This window comes from Colletotrichum acutatum (genome assembly GCF_030867785.1).
Source record: "Colletotrichum acutatum strain CBS 112980 chromosome Unknown BDZ83scaffold_16, whole genome shotgun sequence".
NCBI lineage: Eukaryota > Fungi > Ascomycota > Sordariomycetes > Glomerellales > Glomerellaceae > Colletotrichum > Colletotrichum acutatum.
Window position 1 is genome coordinate 329,143 of NW_026849010.1, and position 25,860 is coordinate 355,002.

General features: G+C 53.7%; 4 protein-coding genes across 4 annotated transcripts; 2 read left to right on the plus strand and 2 right to left on the minus strand.

Annotated features, from left to right (window-relative positions):
• Window positions 1-2,016: 2,016 nt before the first annotated feature.
• On the minus strand, window positions 2,017-4,547 carry BDZ83DRAFT_716952 (uncharacterized protein; the record flags this gene model as incomplete). Its single annotated transcript, XM_060511897.1, has 2 exons — window positions 2,017-2,117; window positions 2,174-4,547. The coding sequence occupies 2 exons, from the start codon at window positions 4,545-4,547 to the stop codon at window positions 2,017-2,019; spliced, it is 2,475 nt and encodes an 824-aa protein (XP_060368691.1).
• Window positions 4,548-8,798: 4,251 nt separating this feature from the next.
• Window positions 8,799-9,379, minus strand: BDZ83DRAFT_648586 (uncharacterized protein; the record flags this gene model as incomplete). The annotated part of the gene is made up of 3 exons (XM_060510195.1): window positions 8,799-9,001; window positions 9,123-9,217; window positions 9,252-9,379. The coding sequence occupies 3 exons, from the start codon at window positions 9,377-9,379 to the stop codon at window positions 8,799-8,801; spliced, it is 426 nt and encodes a 141-aa protein (XP_060368692.1).
• Window positions 9,380-13,634: 4,255 nt separating this feature from the next.
• Window positions 13,635-15,347, plus strand: BDZ83DRAFT_570290 (prenyltransferase and squalene oxidase; the record flags this gene model as incomplete). Its single annotated transcript, XM_060504285.1, has 5 exons — window positions 13,635-14,284; window positions 14,362-14,489; window positions 14,536-14,653; window positions 14,731-15,030; window positions 15,095-15,347. 5 exons carry the CDS (start codon window positions 13,635-13,637, stop codon window positions 15,345-15,347), a joined length of 1,449 nt encoding a protein of 482 aa, XP_060368693.1.
• Window positions 15,348-24,380: 9,033 nt separating this feature from the next.
• On the plus strand, window positions 24,381-25,195 carry BDZ83DRAFT_570053 (uncharacterized protein; the record flags this gene model as incomplete). The annotated part of the gene is made up of 2 exons (XM_060504261.1): window positions 24,381-24,411; window positions 24,843-25,195. 2 exons carry the CDS (start codon window positions 24,381-24,383, stop codon window positions 25,193-25,195), a joined length of 384 nt encoding a protein of 127 aa, XP_060368694.1.
• Between the last annotated feature and the right edge of the window lie 665 nt (window positions 25,196-25,860).

Below are 25,860 nucleotides of genomic sequence, written 5' to 3' on the forward strand. Positions count from 1 at the left end.
CCGAGCAGGCTGGCAAGGCTGGCTTCGGTTTGACACCTTTGACTGGAATCCGTTGTGTCTCACCTGCGCTTGACGGATTCCACGGGCGCCAGCCAAAAGTCAAGCGTAAAGACCGAAGAGCAAAAAGGGTCAGAAACAAGTCCGACCCGGCCTTGACTGTCACTGACAATCAAGCGCCCCACCCGCCACCCGGATAGGCAGACCGTAGCGGCCAGGAAACAAACCCAACTTGAGTCCTCGACCACTCAACACGCACTCAGACTCTCCGTCTCACTCAAGCAAGCAGTCGGCAGCGAACATGAGAATCGCCACCTCCAGAGCCTCTTGGTCAATCTTTGCCCCGTCCGAATCGCTCGCTTGCTAATCCCGTCGCCCCCATACAAAGCTTTTCTCAACCTCATCCTAAGCCTCCACGATGCCTTCCTTTCGACATGCCCGGCTTCTTGTTGTTGTTGTTGTTGTTGTTGTTGAATGTCGCCGACCACTCTTCACCCAACAACAACAACAGAATCAAACACTAAAGTGCGGAGAAGGACCGGCGAGACCGGGGTGGCAGGTGAAATGAGCCGACGTCATCCCAAAGGCCATTGCACCCCAAACCTCTCCCGAACCCTGATTTTACGAACCACCGCCCGAATCAGACAGACAGACAGACAGACAGTTTGCCAATACTCCAGGCCAAAGCAGAGAAAAATTATACGGATCCCAGTTCGGCGTCTCCAGACAGACAACTAACTCATTGAAAAAGTCGTCTTCAGCATGACCAGAAGAATGCGAACCTCCGCATCATCCTCCGAAGCGACGCTTTCGTCAGCCGAGGAATGAAGCGATGGCGACATCGGTCTTTGCTCGCTCGTTGCTCGGGCCTTATCGCGACATCCGTTCACGCGCTCTCCTTCCAAGGGGCCAAAAGGCGACGTTTCGCCCACACGAGCGAGACACACATACACACCCGCGCCCGGCACTGCCCCCGTTCAATACCTAATAGACAATGGTACAACCCGACCACGTTGGCTGCACTTTTCCTCTACAGCACAAATACCACCACCACCACCACCATAAACATCCTTGCCCCTCCAGCCACTCTTCTTATTGGTTCGGGCGAAACCGTACCAAAGGCCTAAGAGTGCCCTCTATTCCCCATTTGCTGCGATAAGGCCCTTCTTCCCCTCTTTGACCCTGCTTTAAGCCCATCCCGCAGAGGTTCGTCCCCCAGACTAACTAGATCACGTTGCTCTAATCTGATGTGGTTCACCACGTTGTGGGCTGCACGCCGCGGCTTGCATGCTGTCTCATCTGACCCTCATCTTTCCCCTGCCTTATCTCAAAGATATCCGTACCGGCGTGTCCGCATATCACCTGGGATGAAAGCTTCACTTCTAGACACGGTTTAACGAATTGCATCTAAACTCATTGTGTGAAGGGCGCGAAACAAACAATCTCGATATATCGATTTTGACCCAAGTTAACTACAACAGCGTAAAATGCCGATATCGGCCAATTGTGCCTCTCCAATTCTCTGCGTGAAGGTTTTTTTGCAAATGGGCCCTTCCAACGCCCAGAAATTCCAATGCATATCATAATCGTCTATGCTTGCTATGCTCTGTCATTTGCCTGTCGTGCCGGCATGATCGTCTCCATGAACGTCCCTGGCGCATGTCGCGTCTCTCTTTGCCGCAGCGCAGCCCTTCTTGACTGCGCTCGACTCCAGACCACCAACCCCGTTAAGCTTCGAGTCATACATTCGTAATTTGAATCATGATAAAAGGTCGTAACACATCGCGATGAATCGTCGTGGTGGGGAGGTGACCAGCCGAAAAGAAGTGAAGTGAAGAGGTGGGATAGAGATCTTGTGGTGTGTGGTGGTGTGTGTGGTGTCTCGTTCAACGCCGTCGCTGTGACTCGAAATAACAAAAGAGATGCCAACCAAGATGGCCCACCCAGGGGCTTTTCAAAAATCATAATCTCAAGAAGGAAAAAGTATGGCAGCAATAATAATAGCACAGTAGAGGACAATCAGTTGGCGCGGATAACGAGCTTTGACAAGAACTTGTTCGACAAGCAGTCGAAGTCGTTACGGTCAAAGCTAGCGTCGGGACGAGTACGCAGGTATGCCTCTGTTCGGACTATTAGCAGTCTGCAGATAGAATGAGCAGAATTAATGAGAACTCACCGTGCTTGATGACATGCTGACGGACTTCGGTCATAGCCTCACAGACAGCGACGTTGTTGTTCAGGAGGTGGCCGTGCTTGGCGGTGTCCCAGTCCATAAAGGCAGGGAGCTTCTGGGAGATGGCGTGGAAGAGGCCAACAATGACACCAACAGGGGTGGTCTCCATATCATTGCAGAACTTGTTGACAGCAGCCGGGTCGGGGACACGGTAGTGGCAGTCGAACTGCATCTCCTCCCAGACAGCGAGGAGAATGGAAGCCAGCATGAAGATGGTGGGCCAGTTCTTGAGACGCTCGCCGCTGTAGACACTGGAGTACAGAGCAGACAGCTCCTCGAGGATCTCCTTCTGAAGCTCACGCCACATGTCGGCCATGGCACACTTGATCTGGAAGTTGATCATGACGGGAGCAACGGTCTTGCCGTAGTACTTGGAGTCCTCATCATCGATCTGGCCATCAAGTTGAACATCCTCACCTTGGCTCTCGACCATGGTGATGTGCAGGGTGAGGTTGTAGGCGAGGACGAGCTTCAGAGCCTTGCGGATGACAGGCATACGCTCCTTGACGTAGTAGCGGTGAGCAGTCTTGAGGATCTCGGTGATAAAGGGTGTGCCCTCAAAGTGGTCCTCAATGAAGTCCTCGAAGCCTCCATCAATGTGCTTGTCAAGGTAGTCGGACAGAGCCTCAACGGAAACGCCCTTGGCACCGACATCGAGTCTCTCAGTGCGGATGTCAAAGTCGATGGGCTCCTGGTCGGTCAAGCAGGACTCAACCCAGTCAACCTGGAAGCAGCTCTCATCGGCCACGTAGACCTCGCGGACGTAGACGGGGAGGGCAAAGCCATAGCCGTGAGTGATCCACATGACAGTCTCGTTCTGAGCAAAGCCCTTGACGTTGTAGACTGAGACACCACGTCCAAGGTGGCGCTCATAGTCGGCCTTCCAGTCCTTCATGAAGTAGCCAATGTCCTTGATGTCAATACGAGTGCAAGGAACCTGCCACAGGCGGGCATGAGACGGCTGGCAACCAGCACAAGGCTCACCCTTGTCACAGGTCTTCTTCAAGAACTTGCAACGCAGGCAGGCACGAAGCTTTCTAATCTCACTCGCCTGCTTGCGCTGCTCGGGTAGAAGAGGGCCCTTTCTGCGGCCAACCTTCTTGACCTCGGTGCCATCCTTCTTGCCGGTTGAAGTGCGGCGAATGACGGCCTTGGTGGCCTTGCCGGTAACGGGGCTGCGTCTCTGGCCCGAGTTTCTCCGGGCGGTGGTGAGGATGGGGGGAGATGTGGCGCCGGAGCCGCTGGCGGGAGTTGGCCGGGTCGGAGTGGTCGTCTTGATGGGCATGGGAGCAACGGCAGCTGCAGGACTGACTGTGTCGTGGTTGTGAACGTGGGCATGAGTGTGTGCGTGAGCGTGGCTGTGAGTATGAGCATGGTTGTGGTTGTCTCCGAAGCAATTGCGGTGAGATCCGGCATCGACGTATCCATCAGACTCGGGGGAGAAGGGAGAGATGGGGAAAGGAGCAATCTCCTCATAGCTGCCAAGTTCAAATGAATTGGCGCCGTCCGACGAATCCGAGTTGGTTCTCAAGTGAAGCGTCTGGCTGGGGTTGAAGATTGCCGCATTGGGCTGTGCCTGTTGAAAGTGGTCGAATCCTGCTCCGGAACCCTGCTCAACGACCATTGACCACCCCTCTCCATTGCCGGTGCTCGGCAGGGACAGGACCTCGAGGAAGGTCCCCGTGGGCGAATTGCTGCCGATGCTATGTGACAGACCGTCGATTTGCAATGCTGAGGCAGCGGCCTGGATATCGTGCCAGCTCTCCATTCCCATGCTCCAATTCATAGCCGGAACAGTGTCGTCCATGGGAGGCATCGTGTTGAAGGCGGATGCGAGTTGAAAGTTTGCGGCCTGCAGCGCCTGGGTCGTGGCGGGGAGAAAGTCGATGGGATTTGTCTGGAAGCCCGGGGCATATGGGTTGTATGTTACGGGCATGTAGGCGTCGGAGACATATTGGGAATAATCGGGCAATCCATGAGGGGCCTGTTGTTGCTGATGCTGATGTTGTTGCAGGGCCCAGTCGGTCAATGAGTTGACGGGTTGTTGATATGGTGAATGATGCGAGTGCTGGCTCAAAGGTGAGGAGCTATGTGAAGGCGAGTGGGCTTGTTGGTCCTCGGGAGGACTCGAGGCTGCGACATTGGAGGTCATATCCAAGGGAATGGGCCAGATCCTCTGAGCGGGCATGTTGGTGACGCTCTGGGGGCTGTTCTGGGATGAGGGGATTTGCGAGGCATAGGAAAACCGGTCCCGCTGGTCGAAGGAGGAGAGGTCCAAGAGGGCGTCGCCTCCACTCGTATCGAAGTTGACGTTCATGTTGGGTAAGATCAGTCGTGGAAAAAGGACCAACAACGGATAGGTGTAAGTCGAGAAAGGGGAGTTTGAGCAGAGATATGGCCTTTTTCCCCAGGACACCGCTCTTTCGTCGGGGTGGTGGTGAAGTGGATGAGGGGAGCAAGAGACCTTCTTCGCAGCGGCGACAAAGGTTTTGGGGGGAAGACGAGGTGGGTAGGAAGAGATTCGGGTGGTGAGAAGGGCGAGAGACTTGGTCGGGGGCCCCAAAAGCGGGCATGCGTGGGTGAAGAGGAACGACGACGAGCCCGCGAAAGAAGCGGTGAGAGATGCAGTTGAACCTCCAGCCCCGGCCGGGAGCAGGAGCCAATGAACGGGGCCACAGCTCCTTCTGCAGCTGCACGAGTGTGGAGCGGAGACGACCGGGGGGTGTCGCTCCAAAGTTGCGCCAGTGGGAAGGAGGTGGGAGGGTTGGGTGGTGGGTGGTGGGTGGATTGCACTTGTACGCTTGCACTTGCACTTGCACTGAGGTGGACTGGACTGGACTGGACTGGTAAGAACTGGCAAGAGGACGGGAGGAAGCTGATACTTTCTGGATGGGAAAGAACTGGACCGGTACCTACCTACCTTACCATAGTAGGCCATTGAACCATTGGACCATTGGACCCATCATCCATGAAAGTGGGGTGGGCGGCTGCTCACGAGGACCACTTTGTAACTCGACTCCATCCAATCACCCCAGCCGCCTCCGTGTGGGTGAGACTGTACATCATCCTCCTCGACACTGTATTTTTGCAGGCTGGGCCAAAGGGTTGACGGGCACGTCTGCTGCACGTCTGGTAAGGTACTGTGGGATGAGCGGGTTGTAAAACATGTCGCTAAACATCTTCTTTTTTTCCCTGGCTGGAGCCTCTCTCTCTCCAGCTGCCTCCATCTGCCTCTGGGCTCTTTCTGCCCCCCATCATACCTATCAGGTACTGCTGCAAACCCTGTCCATGGCGAATGGCTGGAAATCGATATTGGAAAGCGAGACGTGGTTGTGGCTCTGGCCAGGTACGTACCTTGAGGGTCGGACGTCTTTTCTGGACGGGACGGGATTTGGAGGCTTGGAGCTGCCATCCTCGCACCCACGCCATCTGCCATCCGCAGTGGTACGTATCGCGTTACCTATCGCAGCCTCCATCGATCAGTACGTACCGGATCCACCCTGGGAGCGTTAATGGAAACGTTCTTTTCCGCCTTTGGCGACATCGCTGAACCCGCCCGCCCAACCGCCCGCCTCACCTCACGGCCCTCACCTTACCTCGCTCCAGTTTGCCGTGAAGTGTCCTCCACCTCACCTTCACCATGTCCTGCCTGCCACCACGTAACCAAGTAACGTACCGACCAGCGAGCGTACAGAGGTACCAATGTCACTTTTCCTCTCAACGCCAGATCATGCCGTCCGTCTTCTCTCTCTACTGTGTAGACTCTCACGAATCATGAGGCCCGCGTCGGATTCCTTTACTCCCGTCACCCATTGTGGCTTCTTGCCTCTCTCTTCTCTGTCTACGGCGCAGTCACACACCCACCATCTTTTCTGTCGTCTCTGGCGCTACGGATATCGTGGTCATACCTGACCGAGAGCCCACATTCCAGAGCTCTCCTCGTGCCTACAGCAAAGTGGCCGACGAGGCCATACTTTAAAACATCAGGTTCCGGATGATGACTTAGTGCCGCCCCCAGGGTCATCTTTCTCTTCGGATGATTCCTCAACAGCGTCAAACGCGACTGACCCCAAGATTGCCTCGAGGCTTCAACCCTGAGCCTTGAGGAACCCGATACCAGGGCAGAGCTCGGGCTCGAGGCTCGACCTAGAACCAGAGCTGGCTGGCCATCGGCACTTGCAGGACCCAAACCACAAGCAAGCCAGGCCAGGCAGGCTGCGTCCTAACAAGCAGGCTCGCCTAGCCTCTAGGTGCAACTCGTGGTGCTCCCACAGACCTTGAGCTGCCAGAGACGACCTGGACGCATCTCGCCTCTCGCTTGACGCTGCTGCAGCCGCCACCACCGGCCGCCTCTAGCGTCTCCCATCAAGCACGTCCAGCGTCAGCTATCAATCCCTCCTCAAAAAAAACATAGGACGAGCCTGGACGGCAACACTGACAGGGTCATCCCAATCAGTCATCAGCCGTGCAAACTTACACTTAGACCTAGCGGGCTGCCCCGAGGCATTCGTCCGTTCCTCGCGACACCATGAGCTACGGAGGCCACGGACGTTGACCGGCTGCTGGCCAAGGCTCCATTGATCAGCATTCGACTGTGCTTCCCGTCCTCACACAATCACAGTGGCATCACCTGTGACCTGTGTGGCTTGTACGGACACAGTCAATGGCTGATGCGTCTGCAGTGCAACAGTCACGACGTGTCCAGGCAGTGGGGGAAACACCAAAATGGACAGCGCACCCTGCACAGTGCAATAAGACTTGACAAAGGACGACGCCCATGGCTCTCTCTCTCTCTCTCTCTCTCTCTGACCCTCTGGGGAACGATCAGCTCACGGTATTGGATCGGCTGCTGTCAACAGGCAACTCTATCTGCACCTCGCGTCAACGGCACGTTGGCCCTCATTTCGGCCCTCCTATCTGTCTTGTCATCTTCCGTCAGGGTCCCGTTCGCTTCATCGCCCTTCACCCAAGAGTGGAATGATCCTCCACCCGGCCAACCGACGATGCTGTGGAAATGCCACTGTTGCCGCCTTGTTTCTACAAGCGGCAACGCCGAACAGATAATTCCAAGGTGGAAGTCGCCCGCTGGTAGCCACCGTAGCCTCGGTCGATAAAACTTAATGAGCCCTTGGCCGCGATGAAAACCTGGCTTTCTCGACCCTTACCATGATGCCAAGTCCACAATGGGCTGGGGTAGAGTCAGGGCCACCACTCTCACCACTGACCAGACCCTTCGGAGTTTTCAAGCCGCCCCCTACCACCGCAGTTAGAGCCCCACGAGCCAGGACCAGAGCAGCCATTGATAAGTCGCCTGTTGCGCAAGGTTTCGATCGCAAGTTGCCGCAGATCTGCCATGGTACATTAGCAAACGCAAGGATGAAAATCTTCTCGTACGGGCTCCAGTCGATAACTGAGCCAGTGCCCAGACACCTGCAGCTAGCGTGGTACTCTATGCGAGTTGGTTGATGGCGAGAACAGACTATTCGTAGCTGCGACGTCGCTTTTTACGCCTGGATAGGCACCGAGCTGCTAACAACAGTCGGCTCAACAAAACCAAACGAGCTATCGCAGATTCGCACGCCAGGCGAAGCCCCTCGTCCGATGGATTGCATCTTCGCTACAAACAGTACAGACCCCGCTACGAACTGCAGATAGACAAAGCCACCATTGGCAATGGCCGACTTTGCCAGGCACGACAGGGCCTGGGGCCCTGGGCTTCTGGCGCAGAACGACCTGATGTTCCCGATGCTCCTCTCTCCCCACAAGCGTGGAGACTACCTGCGTCCGGATTGTCTTCTTGCAGACCCCGCCACGGCCGGGCCCTGAGCCTCGAGGGGCTCTTCTGCATTGCTGTTGGCTGTATCGGCATTCCGAGGCTCCAAGGTCGCCCAGAGCTATTCGTATCTCGGATGGATATCGACTGTCGTCGATGCCGATTGCGTAGGCAAAGCCGGACTACGGTGCGCGATGCTGCCAATGTTCACGATGGACGGGTCATACGGCACAGTGGAGAATATCTCGCGGAAATAGTTTCTTCCTGGCGGATCGCTGAATCGTGTGCCAATGATCCGACGGCCTGCTGTCACGGTTATTACCCTCCCGGTGGTTGGTTGAACATCCAATCACAGTACAAGGCGAATCGCGGAGTGCTGGTGCAAAGACCATTGCGAGGCTTCAGCAAATCTGCCTCCTCTAGCTCGAACAATGAGGAGGGGCAATGGGTGCACAGCCCTCAATCTGTCAAACGAACCAGTTGCAGATGACGAAACAAGTCGCAGTACAGGGTTCAGGCATGTTCATCGAGGAGCCGAGCTTGACGCGGTACGGCCAGCGGCCAGCAACGACTTAACACGACGAGTTATTCCCCACCCGTATCACGGATAATGTCTGGAGGTGCGTCGCTATATTGGAAGGTTGCTGCGAACCAAGGTATATCCCGACTCCGAAAGGCAACCCATTATCTCCTGCTTCGACCGACCGATCAACGTCGCAAGCGGGAGTCCCTCTTAGCTCTTCATTGCCGCGAACGCACGTCTCTCCAATTGGCTTTGCCTGCAAATAAGGCACATCAGATCTGCGTCAGTTCCCCGATCGATGTCGCTTGTTCCCAGTACATCCGTTCACGGCCATGGCCAGACCCTGCACACGCCAATTTCTCTATCAAAAAGACGCCAGACTCCAGACATCTCAGTCCGTAGTTGGCCCAACATGCCCACTCCGAAAGGCACCGTCTCTGATGGCGAGTTGTTCCACTTGCCTCTTCTCGGATACCTGCATTCATGGCATAACGTATTGCACATCATCTCGCATACTATACCTCTGACCATTCATGTTTCTCCAGTTATGAGCCTCCTCTACGGAATGCCATGAAGCCGCCGGACCCCACACGGACCGGACATTTGATGAGTCTCTAGACAGTCACGGGCACGAGGGGCACGAAGCATATATCCGCCGAAGCCGACGTTGTACGAAGCTTTGAGTTCGATACTACGAAGCCGTTTGTCTCGTTTGAGATGCGAACCTCGTGCCAGAGTGAATCAGTCCCATACTAACATGCCAGCCAAATTCGACCGACACTGAGCGGAGCAGCAAGAGGCCAACGAATTGTCTGGCCGCAATGCGGGCGAGAGTCATTTTCCCCACGATCATTGGTGCAGCTCAAGGGGAACCGGCAAGGGGCTGCTCAGGCACAGTTGTGTCTCCCCGCCATCCCCCATGCCTATTGTACGGCAAAAGAAACCTGCTGCAAGCCATCCCCTGGATTTCGAATGTGCGGTGTGAGATTCCCCTCTGAAAGAAAACGCCTTGGTAGGGCCGTCAACCAATCATGCCGCATCCCATGTTGGCCGTTGGCGGGATTCGCCCGAGGACTCTCTATGCCTACCGACTATCTTCCTTGCATTACGTGATGCGAGTAATGCTTCTGGACCGTTAAGAGAGACAGGAGGCTAGTCGAGACTCGTGGCTGTCATCTCAAAGCATTGGCTCGAAATCAGTTGGGTTGGTACCTAACAATCGACGAAGGCTGGTCCGGGTGAACGGTCTTGATTGATTTGGTCGGGACTCGAGTTGATACTTGGTCAAGCCAAAGGTGAGACGCAAACCCTCAATTGATTGAAGATGGGGCCAATTGAGGGTCGCTGACCCCTCCTCAACCCCTCCTCCGTCGGACGCGGGGCACGGAACTCTCTCCCAAGCCCTGCCCAACTTACGACTGCAATTCGTCTCTCTGACAACCAATTTGACGGACTCACGATGATGCTAGTTTTCACTGGAACTTGGCGACAGAGATGTCGATGCCAATGCCTGGCATCGAAGGTCGTTCCTAGTCGAACTCAGCCCGAGGTCTGATCACTGGATGGCCTCAAAGCTATCGCGGCGCCATCCGCCTCTAGTGAGGGTGCTCGGATCTCTCAAGATCTTGACCGCTTGTTACCCCCTCAAGTGGTGTGTGGTCCAAGCTGCGCAGCCATCTCAAAGGGATTCAAGAATGCCACCATTCCATTCAGAAACGGACCAAAATACCCAGTGTGGTGGGGTTTTTTTTTTTTTTTTTTTTTTTTTTTGGAAGGCATTTTGCAAGGTCTATTCTCCGCGCAGCTGGAATGCTGCTGAAGATAATTTGCATATCTTTCCTTCAGGATTCTTGACACATGAACGTCTGTCTGCTTCCTTGGACATGCAGGGACGCACAGCGCTGCGCTGGCTCCAATGGTAATCCCAGGCGCTATTGACCGCTCTCTCTCTTTTGCACTATACACTATGCGGAAAAACTTGTATGCCGCAGGTAGTGTGAGTGGGCAGGCTTGTAACTAGTCACACCATCAAGGCAGCTATTATTTGTCTGCTCGGTGCTAATTGAATTGCAATTGACTCGGGATTTTTCCACACTTGTGTGCTGTCATGAAACTGAGAGAAATGGATGTTGCGTCATTCTCATACGGCACTATACGCTTCCAATTCATTCCAGGGAAAATAAGCCCGAGAGGCCCGGTGATGTGATCCAGGCAACCCGAGAAATGTTGGTTGGGCTTGTGATGAGTCAACTTCGTGAAGCCTCTGCGGACCTGGATAGCTCTCGATGCCCATGTTGGACATGACTGGATGACCTGAGCTATGGGCGTCATACTCATGGTGGTACATTGAGTCGGGCATGATGGCTAGTAGACGTACCTGTTGCTTTGCCAGTCTAGAGCGTTGAGTTTCATTTGATTTCGTGACTCTGATGCTGTTATCCGTAATTGAGTCACTTGTTCGTCTTTTGAAGAGTTTACTTTTTCATTTTCGTATCCGCAGGTCCTATTGTTTTCTTAATCTTGGCTTCGTTAGTCTTTGAAGATGGCTGTGGCATCATCGCAGGTTACTCGGCTTGTCAATGTTGCTTCATTACCCGAATCACCAGATCGAGAGCCAACTTAAGCCATCATCATTGTTCTGAAAAGGCTACAAAGCATACAGTTATCTTATTTATCTTTCTCGGGCTCTCTCGATTATGGCTCGTGTTTCATTCTCCCGTTCCTCCAGTCCAGTCCAGTCGGCCCGGGTTTGGATTAGATGTTCTCTCGTAAAGTCACTTCGCCGAAGCTCTATACACCCGAGAGCATATGTACAACACAGAATGACATTTGCGAGAACGACTTCATCAGGCACTTAGCTCAGGTGCTATTTGTGCTATGAAACCGCTGGATGTCGTATATAAATAGACGTCGTTGTCGGATTTGAGGTTCGTGGCGAAGATAGTTTTCCTGGCCCGAGCGGGCGATCGGATGAAGTAGAGTTGCCGCTTTGCAGACGTCTGTTTAGGCTGTAGGAAACTTTAATCTTTCATTAACAGTGTCTTTACCGTGCTTTCCGCAGACTGCCTAATCTGTGAGGTCTGATATTTTGTAAGATAATTTTAGATTGATGGTTGTTGGTTCATCGTGCTTTGCTCGGGACAGACGGTTTGAAGAGTCTGGCCACATTGCTATGGAGACCTTGGCTTTGGAAATATGAAGAGCATATCCCACGCAAGCATTCGGTTCGAAATAGCTCTATAATAGTCCCAAGATGAGACAGAATATTGACTGAGGCAGATCCTGTGACATGAGTCTGACACGGGCGATGGATCATCACTTTGGTCCTTTGATCCATGAAGGGACGGCCCTGAAGAGTGACTTGCAAACCCCGGGCACAATTGCTCAAGCACACCCTAAAGACTAGCCGTGAGAATCACTGAGCTCAGTGTAATATTTCAAAGCCATGGAATCAAAAGTCGTTCTCATCACTGAGAAAACAATCAAATTCTACGTGAAATTAGCAATCGGTCTAACGAGGGTTTCAGCTGTTGCGCCTGTCTCTTCGAATTTGTCCATGCCTCGACGTTAACAAACTTCAACGAAGAGCCTTTAGGTCTATCAGTGTCGATTAATCTACAGCATGGACCTTTAGTTCAAAGCTGGCGCTCTACGGAGTCTGCTGGACATTGATGCTCTTGGCTATTGACTGACCCAAGCCCAACATTGCATCTATACCAGTAGGTAAACCACAAGCCAAAGTTAGAACCTTCACCAGACAGATTATGCCATATTATTTCAGACTGCACCTATTACCGACCTTGGTGAGGCCCTGATCACATTCTAATGGCCTCCTTGATTGCCTTAGAAACTCAGTATTGAAGCTATGGGTAAGGCGTTGTCTCAGCATTTCATACGACGGCTGTTAGGACGGTTCACCCGATCGAAACCGATTGAGAGACTTCGAGATACCAAAAAAAAGGCATAGTTTGTTGCAAGGGATTTAGAAATGCTAGCTAATCTAGACCCCGATCAATGATATTCAATAGCTTTGAACCAGGCTACCGCGAGAGCCAAGTGACTCACACATTCTATCAAAAGGCCAGAAACAGCCTGTATTTTTAACAAAGTTGTTTATGTTTTCATTAAAAGTGAGAGTCTTGAACTCGTGTTGCTCTAATGTAATGTTGAAGAGCATGCAGGTGGTGACGGAATTGGGTGCTAGTCAACATGTAAATCCCCCCTCCTCACAGCCACTACGTTCATCATCATCGCCTTGCTACTCTTTTCAAGTACTTTATTACATGGCACTCAGTACCCCATAACTAAGTTTGACTGAAAAACATTACCAGTAACACTAGAGATAGGAGGAGTGGTAAAACAAAGGTGAGGCATTGAGTGACAGGCCACCCTAATGAACACAAGTAGTCCCTGTCAATGTCGATTGCTGAGCCCATAGGGCTCTGACACTGGAGAATACGGTATTTGGTCAAGATTCAAGGCAAGAAAATTAGATGATATGTCTGAGAATGTACAGGTCTTGATGTTGCGCTTAGGAAAGTCTACGTTGAAAGTCTAATGGACATTCAAGAGGGAGAGGGGTACCGTCGTCTAGAGGGTCGCCAGAAGAATTATCTGCTTTTCTGTGAAGAGGAGTCCTGGCTTCACTATTTAACCAGGAAGTCTACAGCTCGATTTTCTTGTGTCCGTAAGGGAAATTTACCATCATCTCGGTCCGAGTCTCCAAGGGATGTCGTTGAAGATTGACAATGTGACGGGATGTCTGGTGGTGAGGAATCCGGTGATTACTAATGGCCGGAGACTAGGACAGCCAATCAATCTGAGTATGCCCCACCTTTATGAACTTCCTCTCTTAGGCGCATCATGGCAAGTGGGAAGAGCCCATCTCATCCATCATTACTGCCCAAAGCAAATATATTCCGAACTAAGACATCTTCTTGATTTTGAAACATCAGGTCCTGATAATATCGTTAACCTATGGGAGTCTGAGTCTTTCTTGACGTCTCATAAAGCTCGCATCCCACAGTCTGCCTCTGAGTGAGATGAGACCCCGCACCAAACCTCTCAAGCGCCGTACCAAAGTCACCTTCATCAAGCGCGCAGCAAGTATGGCTGCATCGGCCCAGACCGGGTCGCCGCAACGCTCCGACAGCGACGTGGACGAGGAATTTATCGACGACTTGAGTGATCTGGGAATTGAAGAAATCGAAACGAACAGTACCGTGCCAGAACTTTTCACGGCGTCTCCACCTGTGCGCGATACGCTCCCGACGGCCACTTCGTATGCTCAGGATGCTACGGTGCGGGAGTGTGTCCCGTTGCTGGCTGCCACGGACAGCGACATCGATCAAAACGCCCACGGAGTACCCTCACTGCTCCGTGATAACCACATCAAATTTCTCCAGAAGCAGCTCGGGAGGTTTCCGGCCCCGTATGTGGCTGCCGACGCGAGTCGGCCATGGTTCTTGTATTGGTCTCTCAACGCCCTGGCTCTGCTCGGCTACGACACCGCAGTGTACCGGGAAGACCTGATCAAGACAGTGCGTACAATGCAGAACCCCTCCGGTGGCATCGGCGGCGGTCACGGACAGGACTCTCACCTTGCCACAACCTACGCCGTTGTTCTCGCCCTCGCCATCGTCGGCGGTGAGGATGCATACGAGGTGATAGATAGGAAAGCCATGTGGAAATGGCTCTGCTCTCTCAAGCAACCCAGTGGCGGGATTCAGATGGCCCTGGGCGGAGAGGTAGATGTCAGGTGGGTTGACACCAGCCCCCCCCCTCTTCAGTCCTTTCCCTCTCTCGGTTTGCGCCATAGTTCTGACAGGTCTCTAGGGGAGCATACTGTGCAGCCGTAATTGTAACCCTCCTGAACCTACCTCTGGACCTTTCAACCGACTCGCCGGCGTGGACGCCTGAGCGGCCCACGCTCTTCACTGGATTGGCGGATTATGTACGCAGATGTAAGTCATACCTTAGCCTGGTTGCCTCGCCGTCGCTCACCAATAGGCCAAACGTTTGAGGGTGGAATATCGGGAAAGCCGGATGGTGAAGCGCATGGAGCCTATGCTTTCTGCGCTTTGGGCTGCCTCTCGATCCTGGACACTCCGCATCGCATCATTCCCAAGTACGTATCCCGCCGCGTTCGTCCACTGAGGGGTTGACATGAAAGCAGCGCATACTGACTGCTTCATCCGATGACAGATTCCTCGACGTGCCACGACTTATCTCTTGGCTCTCGTCAAGGCAGTACGCTCCGGAGGGTGGCTTCAGTGGCCGCACAAATAAGCTCGTCGACGGCTGCTACAGCCATTGGGTCGGTGGGTGTTGGCCCTTGATCGACGCTGTACTGAAAGGCGCAATTGAGCTCGAGGATCAACCGAACGAGGCGAACTTCACTCCCCACCAGGGCAGTCTTTACAGTCGCGAGGGGCTGATTCGATACATCTTGTGTTGCGGTCAAGACCGCTCCAAACGTGGCGGTCTCCGCGACAAGCCCAGCAGGTGAGATGGCGATGATGATAGAAGCTTCCTGATCTGGGTAGTTCGTCGCTGACTCGAGTGATAGGCCGTCGGATGCGTACCACACTTGCTACGTCCTCTCAGGACTGAGCTCTGCGCAGCACCAGTGGGATCTCACATATGTCAACGAAGATGAGACGATCCTATCGGAGCCAAAGTGGGTGGCGTCGCCTTGTGCCGAAGGAACACAGGTATTCAACGAGGAGGACCGCGTCGGGACGATCCACCCCGTCTACACCATCCCCCAAGAAAGCGTCGACGACATGAAGGCGTACTTTGCGTCGAAACAGGGATTCTAGCCCGCCACCAGGCCGCCTGAAGGCGACCGCCCCCCCTCTCCCCTATGTATATATGGAGGAGGAACGTCGAGATCCCGTGTCACGTGGTCCGCGCGAAAAGGGGCATTGCGATGGCGGAGGCTTTCCGAAATGAACTCGGTGATGGGAAACATGCCATGCATGCTTACTGACGGCCCCGATCATGAGGAAGGTTGGGATTGCGGAACGAACACGACGGGCCTGCAGCTTCGAGCCCGGGGCAAAGAGATCTCGGACAGGGATCGTATGTGCAAGTTTTTGAACAACTCATCACGGTAATATGGCGGCGGCGCAGGAGACTTTGTGTGGTTGTGCATGTTGAGATCCCCAAGCTGGGTCTCCCAAAAAGGTCGAGTTGCATTTGAAATACGTGCGCCAGCTGCAGCACGCGAATCGGCATGCAAACTATTTACTGGGAGGGAAGAGGGAGGTGTTATGGCAGCAGGAGGTAATACATTTCGAACAAACCGTTTCTGGTCCAGGCCAGAGCAAGCCGGCCGAGCAGGCAGAATCAGTCGATACCCAGTGTTGCCCTTTTGAACATCCCACACAACTGGGCCAGCATCTCTCGTTGATCCAGCGCTCAGCGGTCGGGACCACGCATCTTCCGAAAGCAAGGGTCTTTGCTGTTTATTCTGGCTTCTCGGCGCCACGACGCGGCGGCGGCGAGCGAATGCACATCATCAATTCCCCCACCCTCCCAAAGGCCGGCTGTTCTTCCACGCTCATGTCTTTTGGGAGCTAAGTAGTTGGAACGGCTAAGAAACGAAACTTGGATGCCTGTCTTGGGATGGCAGGTCTGAGACACAAGGCAGAGACACTTTTGAGACAAGTTGTCCAGTCCAGCCCTGAGACGGCAAAAAAGGGACATAGGAACTAGATCGACGCGGTGCTGTGGGTGTGTAGTAGGTGTAGGCAGGCGTGTGTACGGATAGGCTAGGCGTGGGCGAACGGGCTGAGGAAGAGAGAGAGAGAGAGAGACAGAGAGTCACGTCTACTGCGAGTCCGCGGTGGATTATCCCAGCAGACTGACCTAACCCATGGCGGCCACGCGAGGTTCGATTGGTGCATCTCGCCTTACAGCAGCGCCGCAGGGCCTGGGCGCGGATGTCTTTGCTGTCATACATGAACAACCTACTGCGGTAGACGCAAATGCGCCCCTCTTTTCTATTGATATTCCCCTTTGGAGTTGTAGTTGTTTTGATATCAGAAACGTATTACCTGGGAAGGGAGGTCATGTCATGGGCCGCTTGATATGGCCGGGCTGTGTCCCAAATGGAATCGATCTGCCTACTCATCATGGGAAAGGACGCGTCGTCGTGGTTTGCTCAAACGGGCACCGGGCAACGAGAAGATCACCGCAGGCTTTGGGTCTGGATCCGCCGAGGTGGACTCGAGCCGCGGTGGTGAAAATTCAATGGGCCCTTCCTTCAGCACGCGGGAAATGATAGAACGGCGGTCTGGTCTGGGTGGTAACATAATGTGGTGCGACCTCAGGTTTTCAAGAGAGGTCAGCGGCCGGCCGGCCTCATCCCCCCAGTGTCAAAGGTCCGGTGAACCTTCAATTACACTGACGAACCCTCCTCTATCTTCCGTTCAGATCGGAGGTGGCTCTGTCCAATGGCAACCCACCTCTGAATGCAAATGACGTTGAAAGAAGGCCAGGTGTGTTGTCTTCTTCGAAATGGGGGGGCCGGGATGGGATGTGGCAGAGAGGGAGCCGGAGAGAGAGGGCGAGACGGAGGGGTCCATGATGTCTCTCTTTTTTTTGGTGCCCCTCACACCCCTCATCGAAAGAGCTACCCTACCGGGTCAGCTCCAAGACGGGGTACAAATACAGATTACAGTACATGATACACAAGAGGGACGCCAGCGTAATCACAGACTTGTATTCCCGAGCCACCGGATCCCGCAGGCCATGGTTCACAAAAAGCCCCGGCCTGTGGATGCTGGCCTTGGGGGAACACACTGGTTTCGTTCGTTTCACAGCGGGCCTCTTCTGTACTACAAAATGTGTCTGGAGAGATAAGAGACCGTAGAGATTGACGGTGAGAGACACCTCGGCACAGTCATCGTATCACTTCTACGGTTTCTGTTTAGCCGCGTTAAACCGGGGATTTTATTGTAAGACAGACGATGAAGCTCGGTGGAGTCGTTTCTTAGGCCAAGGCAGGGCTGGAGAGGGACTTGAATAATAATAACAATAAGAGCTCCAGAGAGATCTGTCTCGGAAAGAGTTCCGGACGTAGAGAGGATATCTCCACTTTAGTATCTCTACGAATACAGAGTCTACACTAAAAGGGTCCGTCGTTGGAACACGGAATCTTGGTCGACTGGGGGTCTCCCGATGCCCACTCGCTTGGCTAGCGAAGAGTTCAAATCAGATGATTTTGGTGAGGCAGGCGGGTATAGACAGTACTCCTAGGAGGCATACATACATAGTACCTTCATTTGTCCCATCTCTCATTCGATGCCGGCCAAAGTAATGTGTCATGGCCAAAATACATGAGACGAAAAGAGTCCCATCGGCCTTTTGAGTAGGGCCTACCGTCTATCAAAAAAAGTCAGGTCACGCCAACAGACATGCGGACGCCCCCCATCGTCCCCGCTTCGTGAGAGCCAGCCGCTGGAGTGGGACAAAGTGTGGAGAGTGAGAGAAGTGAGACTGTGCGAGAGAGGGAAAAGCTGGGATTGATCCAGATGACAGGGTTCCAGAAAGAGGTCAATTGGCGAATCACATTTGGGGACGGCGTCTACGGCGAGCGCTAAGAGACTAACAGCTAGCTCTGTCAGGTCGAGCAAGAAACGTTTGGCTTTTTCTTTGGTGGCAGTACCAGTTAGCAGCACCCTTTTTGCTCTACTCTGCAGTAGCTTGGTGAGACTTTCTCAGGGAAAGACCATGAAGTTAAGGCAATCGGCGCTGGGCGGACATCAGCTGCTCAGGTTGAGAAAGGTGAGATGGTGAGATGCCTGCCACCATCGAGCGACGGTTGTGAGTGGCTTTGCTATGTAGATGAGGTGAATGAGATGAGTGACATGGCGAGTGAGTGAGAATGAGCGAACGAGCGAGTGAATGTAAAGTCATTGGTGAGAGGAGTGAGTGAATGACATCGTTGGCGCCTTCCATGGTGCTTCCAGATTGATTCGGGAAGGAAGCCACGGGCGATTCGCTGACTGACACGACCCCTTGCGGCAAGCTGCAAGCTGCACGCCGCCAACCTCCTCTTTCACTTTGCTCCTCTTCATCTTGACGGCTCCCCATGCTCCGTGGAGAACCAAGCAGAATTAACAAGCTACAAGCTAAAAGTTACGACAAGTCATCAATAACAAGAAAAGAGTCGGCCCCCGCGGCAATCTTGCCGTTGCTCGACCTCTGCGCGCATGACCCTATCTGACTCTGCTTTTCTCACCTGCATTTACAGATCGCGGTTGCGAACGGCCAGGTACCACAGTACCTACCTCTCACTTCTATTTTCCAGCCTTTACGAAGGATGTATTTGGCAATTGGCTTACAAGACTCGAGGTAGAGGCACAAACACCTGAGATATCAGGGTGGGTTACTGAGAGGCGCACACACACATACGCGCACACGCATACACACGAAGAGAGATGAGAGAGAGAGATGAGAGAGAGAGAGAGAGAGAGAGAGGGCAAATATGGGCGAGGGGTGTGGAAAGCAGAAGAAAAAAAAAAGCCAATGCATGTCAAGAGAGAGAGCACCCTGCCTTTTTTGGATCGAGGTCTCGCCGGGCTTGGTTTCCTGATTTCCCTTGGATTACCTTCCGGGTTCATCAAAGCAACACCGTCGAGCGGCACTGCCAGCTCATCATTGCATGGTGTGGTCTGCGTCCCGAGGGCCTGCGCTTGCTTTGGCCCGGCCTAGTTGCAACTTGTGCGTTTTCGCGCGCGCCCGCTTGCACCAGCCAGCCGTTGCGCTGCGTCTGCCTGCCTGCCTGCCTGCCTGCTGCTGCTTGTCCTTCACTTGTTGTCTGGCTGCTTGCTGCTGCTACATGTTATTGCTGCTGCTGCCAAAGGTCTCCATGGATCCGTACTGATGCACCGGCACCCACATCACCAACCCACGTCCAAGGTATCCGTACCCGTCATGTCATGCCCGCGGTACGGAGTACCTACCGATGTTCTCTCAGGTACCTTACTGCCTCGCTCTTTCCCACTGCGAATACACAAGATACGTACTGAAGTTACGTGATTGTGCAAGTACCTATGTACTTTCGTCTCCTCGTCTCCTCCACCACGACGTCCTCCTCCTCCGACATTTAACAACATACGAACTGGAGACGATGGGGACATCGACATCGACGACGGCTACAACAAGCTTGTAATTACCGCTCACCTCGCACGGCGGATACTCGACAATGACCGAGGTCACGTTCGTCCCGTTACCCCACGCCCACCATCCGGCCATCAATTACGGAACAACAGCACGACACAGAATACACAGAATCAACCGTTCCAACGTCTTCTTCGAACCCTCCGACAGCCTCAATTTGAGGTACCTGACCTTACCTGACCTCACCACGCATTCAGGGCCTTTTCCAATGCATACATACCTACTCACCGTCCTCACACCCCTCTCAGTGGTGTCGCCGTCGTTGTCCGTTTTCAGCCATCTAACGGTCTGCATTCGCGTGACTTTATTTTTTTTTAACTCCCCCTCCTCATCGTCTTCTGCCCCTCCACACTGGCCGCAATCATCGCTTTAGTCATTAAACTTTTGCCTCACCTTACAGCAGGAGAGAGGGTCCTTTTTCGACCTAGGTAGTCTGCGGCGAAAACTGTAACTCTCGCAATATACCCAGAGAGAGGGGAAGTGGACAGAGGGACATGCTTCTTGCATATGGAGAGGCGAGATATAATTTGCCCGCGGAGCCGATTACAGCGCACCCCCTCCCTATCGATCCCATGCTGCTCATCCCACTTCGTCGTGAGAAAGTAACATTGGCTCAGGTTCTCAAAGCCAGAGAGGGGGAAGCTATTCCATGTTGATGGATCTCGCCGCCCCCGTCGAACCCACCCTCAAAGCCATCTCTCGGCGCGGAGAGTGTTCATGCACGTCGTCTGCTACCCTCTTAGCTCACGGTGACAAGACTTGAGAGATGACCTCTTCACCGACCTTGCAATCCTGTCCGCGGGGGACGATGCCGCCTGCCGGGGGCCCCTTGAACCTCGAACGGAGGCCCGCCGTTCGGTCACTAGGTGCCACCAACTTCACCTTATTCCCTGGCGAGCGGCCGTCGACCCCCATCATCCATGGGAATTGGAAAATCAGTAATGGCAGAACCCTGGGAGTTGCAGCCGCCGCCGCACCATGAACAACTTGAGAGATCCAGCGTCTCGCCGCCGACTGCCGCTCGCTCGCTCTTGTCTATTCTTCGTCGCCCATCTCTCCCGGGATCTCTATTTTAGTCGGCACCCTGGCTCGCACTCTGAGCCAACGAACGGCCGGTAGCCCAGCAAGCGCTGATTTGCCGCTCTAGAGGGGTACCCTGATCCGTCACCGCAACGAGCCCAGTCTGTATCTGTACCGGAGTATAGCTACATTGGTGCTCCGGGGGGTTTTCTCCATTTTCCATGCCGGTGATTCGCTGAGCACTTGGAGAAGGATTTCGATTTTGGCCGTCTCTGACTGGATACAAATGCTAGCCTACGAGACGACTCTGGCCGACAGGCGGTTTTGACTTTGGCGATGCCGTGCGAATCGCCCGCCATCGCTGCACATCATTGGGAGCCACCGATGATCCCAAACGTGGGCCCCGGCGCCTGGTGTTGTCCTCACCCTGTCCCAGCTAGCATCGAAGCGCACGGCCAGGCCTTGCCTGACATGGCACAGACGAACTTGGGGCTGGCCGCCAATTCTTCGACTTCTAGGTTCATCGTCCTTCTCTCTTGGTATCACAATGTCACCTTCCAAGTTGCCGGAGACGCTTTACAGCGTACGGATGCCTCCTCTTCTTCATCGTTCCAATCCCCAACCTCGGGTCCCGCAACACAAGCGAGCAGCAAGCAGCAGCAGCAGCAGCAGGATGGATCATGGATGGTATGGTGGATTCGATCTCGACGTTTGGTTTGGGGGGTCCTTCTGCTCAACTCCGAGTCCGAACCCACCGCATGCGTCGTGCTGCCCCCGCAGAGACGGTCGTTGACCGCAGTCAATATCCGTACATGCACGCAAGCCTAAAGTAGCAAGCAATGTACATGGCCTCATACGTACATACATGACGATGGATGGCATATCTCAACAACAAATTGGCGCTCGGCCAGTGACAAAACAACCAACAATGAGCGGTGGAAAACATTGGACAACACCAGCGACCGGGACGGTGACAATGACAGCAACAGTACCATGGAGCCGACAAAGACCGCACGTCTAAGGTACGGTCTGACAGGTTGCTGAGGAATCGTCCACAAGTGCCAGCCGGCCCTTTACTCGATAGTTGATTACAGGTGCAGTAGTAGCCGCTAACACGAATAATTTAGGGCATCGAATTCGCATCGGTCATCCTTTGTCTCTTTCTCTCCTCTCCACGGTCACTGGATGGGGCATTTCTATACACTACTGGGCACATCCCTTCGGAGGAGCCAGAAAAGCAAATAAGCATGCTCTGGCGTTTTGACTCGCCGCCAGCCCGAAACAATTCAATCAAAGGCCATGGAAGCCCGGACTCGGGACCAGTGTATCCCGCATGTCAAGTAAAATCTTCGACGAGAGTTACTTGGTAGATTTCTTCGATCAAGTAAAAGCAACGTACCAGACCTCTTGTGCGCTGCCGGAGGAGAACCAGCTCGCCTCGCCAGATTGGGGTCCTACATGTCCGTATGGTTCCATTTCGCCACCGGCTTTGCAGATTTGCAGCCCTCGTCAGTCTTTTCCTCTTTTTTTTTTTTTTTCTCTCATTCTTTTCGTCTCACAATTCGCCCTCGACATTTCTGCTGTAGCCCCAGAGAAGCTAAGGCAACCCACTATGCGACCCGGCGGACCACATGGTCGGAGAGACTTCGTCCAAAGTTTTGACCATGTACGCATGTACCAGAGGCGCGCGCCTTTGCTTGTGACGATGATGTCGTGGGCAAACCACAAGCTGGGCCCAAACTAGAATAAAGTGTAAGTCGGTCGATGCTCGGCGGCACCACCGGCGGCAGCACAGATTGCATTTCGAAAAGTCGAAGTGCCCTAAAAGCAGAAGCTTGAATGGGACCGTCAAGCGCCACGAGCAGCGACAAGCTCTGTGGCTCCCAAGCATCTGAAGACTGAAGCACGTCGGACCTTGCGGTCAAGTCCCGTACGGGGCAACGTTATCGAGATACCTCGTCGATTCTCCAGTCCAGGCCTCGATACTCATCTGCTACAGGCCGGATACTCCAACGAACGACCGGGTCTCAAGATGAGCGGCCAGGGGACCGGGCCAGCAAGACTGGAGAGGGCGAGAGAGGCTAACAGACGAGCAGGGGACCTTTCTCTCAAGTCTCAGCAGCAGAGAGACAGATCTTCGTCCGCCCATCCCTGGCCCTGGGGCCCTTGCCCAGCGATGATGCTGGTACCCCCCTCCCCCCTCTTCAGTGTGTCGTTGTGGAGTTGTCTAGTCTCCAGCGGTTTTTATCAACTGGCAACGAGACGAGCCAACGCAGCAAAGCATGGGTCACACTCTTTCGAGAGCCGCATCGCCGCTTGCATCTCGAACCCAAAAGAATTCAGAGAGAGGAAAAAAAGAAGGGGACATTGAGAGAAGCGCCCCCATTGTCATTGTGCACTTCTTTCCGCAGTGCCCGTTTTTTTCTCTCCTGCTCTCCCCCCCTGTCGGTTCGGCGTCTGGCTTTCCATGTTCACGTCCCTGCCCAGACTACAGAGACGCAGCAGACAGATCGAACAGACGGACAGAAACGCCCTGTCTGTCGCTTGCTTGTTGACCTTTTCCTCGTTCGTCTGTCTTCTCCTCTTCTTCTTCTTCCTCCTCCTCCAAGCCAAGGTAGTGAGGTACACAATTCCATCCCCCTCTTTCTCGCCTGATCCCTCATTTCCTTTTCCTGCCGCTGCCGTTGCCGCCGAAACTCCCCAATACCACGTACTGCTACGGATAGTGTCGATATTATGTCCATGTACCTTTACCAAGTTGATGCTGGACCTGAACCTGGACTTGGACTTGAACTTGTTGTTGCTTGACCACCACTCCCTCCACCCCTCCCCCCTTGCCCCCGCACTAGTTCCGTTGACAAGCCCAGAAGCACAAGAGAGAGAAAAAAGAGAAAGGCACCTCTTTTTTTTTCTTTCTGCAATAAAGCAGACACATGTCTCTCCGTTCATGGCTCAGATGCTTTCCTGCAACCCGAGAGACGGAAGCCCTGGATACGTAGCTTTACTTACAACACCACCCACCCACACACACCACCTTCAATACTCCGTACACGCACACACGCACAACACAACTCACCCACACACTCACAAGTAACAACACATCAACACCCCTTCCACCGACTTTCTTCATCTTGTCCCCCCATACCTCTTCAGGCTTTTACTTCTCCAACCTGGGAACCACGAAAACATCGAGAAACTTGACCGATTCCAGCTCACTTTCTCCTACCTTACATCTCGTTGAACAACTCATACCTTACATACTTGCCTACCTTCGACCACGCCCCGGATTTCTGCCCTACGCCTTACATACGACCCTCCCAGCATTGCTTTGGCGCGTGGTGCGTAGAGTGCGTGCCAGCTCAGCCCAGCCCAGCCCTTCTCATCCCATCACATCCTCCCGACCACAGATCTCTCTGCTCGCCTCACCGTTGGGCTCGATTGCATCTCACGGCGTCCGCATCTTTGGTCCCCTTGCCTGGATAGGAATCAACCCTCGTCGCTTTGCTTCACTTTTTCTTCCTTCTTGCTCTGAGACAACTTCTCTCCCCTGCTACGGTCTTTCCCGTCTCCCCGCCTGGATCTGGACCTGCATCTCCGAACCACCACCGCTTCTCTTAATCGACCCATTGAGAATAACTGCCAATATGGGAGGCTTCTACATGCAGTACCTCGAGAGTAAGTCATCAATTGAGTTTTGTAGATGGATTGTTGGAGCCCAATGCTTCCCTGAACCTCGTCATCGCCATTGTCCGTATAAGTGGGGCTGCCCATGATGACCTGGGGAACTGGGTCAGATCGTGTGCCCTACCCCTGCAGTCTGTCAACGGCGGGAATGACATGCGTCTCCCGGTTCCTGGTGACTCTCGACGAGTCGGGACGTGGCACTACGTCCGGAGATCGACGTCAGCTTCTCGCTGCGGCTCTCTTCAGGAACGGTATGCAGGGTTCGCAAGGGGTGAAAAGTCTATGGGAGTGGATTGGGCTCGAGTACAGATGGCATTACGTCGTTGGGAGGAGTGTGTTGGCTGAGCTCCCTCAGCTGCGCCATCGATATTGGCTCTGAATGACTTGCAAAAGAAGATCTGGGGCTAACCGATCCAATCTAGGTCTTTGCCGGCGACGAGGATGGAACGATCCTTCCTACGAGTGTTACCGCGATCACAGCGGCTACACCTGCTTGGTTCTAGTCAATGGACGGGAGTATCAGACGGATCTCGCGTATCAATCCGACTCATTGGCCCAGGAAAACGCCGCCATGCGTGCCTTCATGGTGTGCCGTAACTTCTCCGTCAACGGCGGCATGCTGGCCCGCAATGGCATCGTTCAGGGGCTTCCGGCCACTGAGCCTGCTCGCCGCTCCAAGAAGAGCCGGCACACATCGTCCAGTCACAGCTCGCGAGACAGCCACCGTCGATCTGGTCACCATTCGAGCAGCAGCTCTACGGCCTCTTTCGACTAAAGATAGGCAGGCAGCCTGGGTTCTTGCCTTACATGGCGGCAGGGATTCGAGACGATGACTACAAGGTGGAACAGCTTCGCAGCTGAATGAGCCTATGAAAGAGGACGACACCTCCAGACGGCTGATCTGGGAGGTCGCAAGGTCAAAGAGAAACGTTGGGGGAGAAAACAAAACGGGCAAAAAGCGACGCATATTTTCCAACTGCAACGACTCTTCACGACTTAACGAACTAGAATCATGGTTTCCGCGCGGCACATCTGATTTCTGCACTTCATAATTCTTCCGGCCGGTCTCATTCGAATTTCGGACAAAATTTCGTTGTCTTCTCTCGTCGCCTATTTTCGAATTCGACTTTTTTTTTTACTTTCAAGACTTTCTGATGACCACGCGCTTGGCTGGGATTGTACAGTACCAGTCAGGGGCTGTCCTTCATTTATTCGAACGGATCAACAACCGGAGGCGACTCTGGCCGACCGACCATCTTTCCTTCTCGACGATTCTTTCTGCATTCTGCATTTTGGTCTTGTTGTCCGGGATGCGCCCTCGAACAAGCTCGAAACACTTTCTTCCTTCATTGCTTGCGCGAAAATGACGATTTCTCACACAGATTGGAACATATGACGATGATGGGGCGGTTAGACTCACATGAGCTTGAGACGTGGACT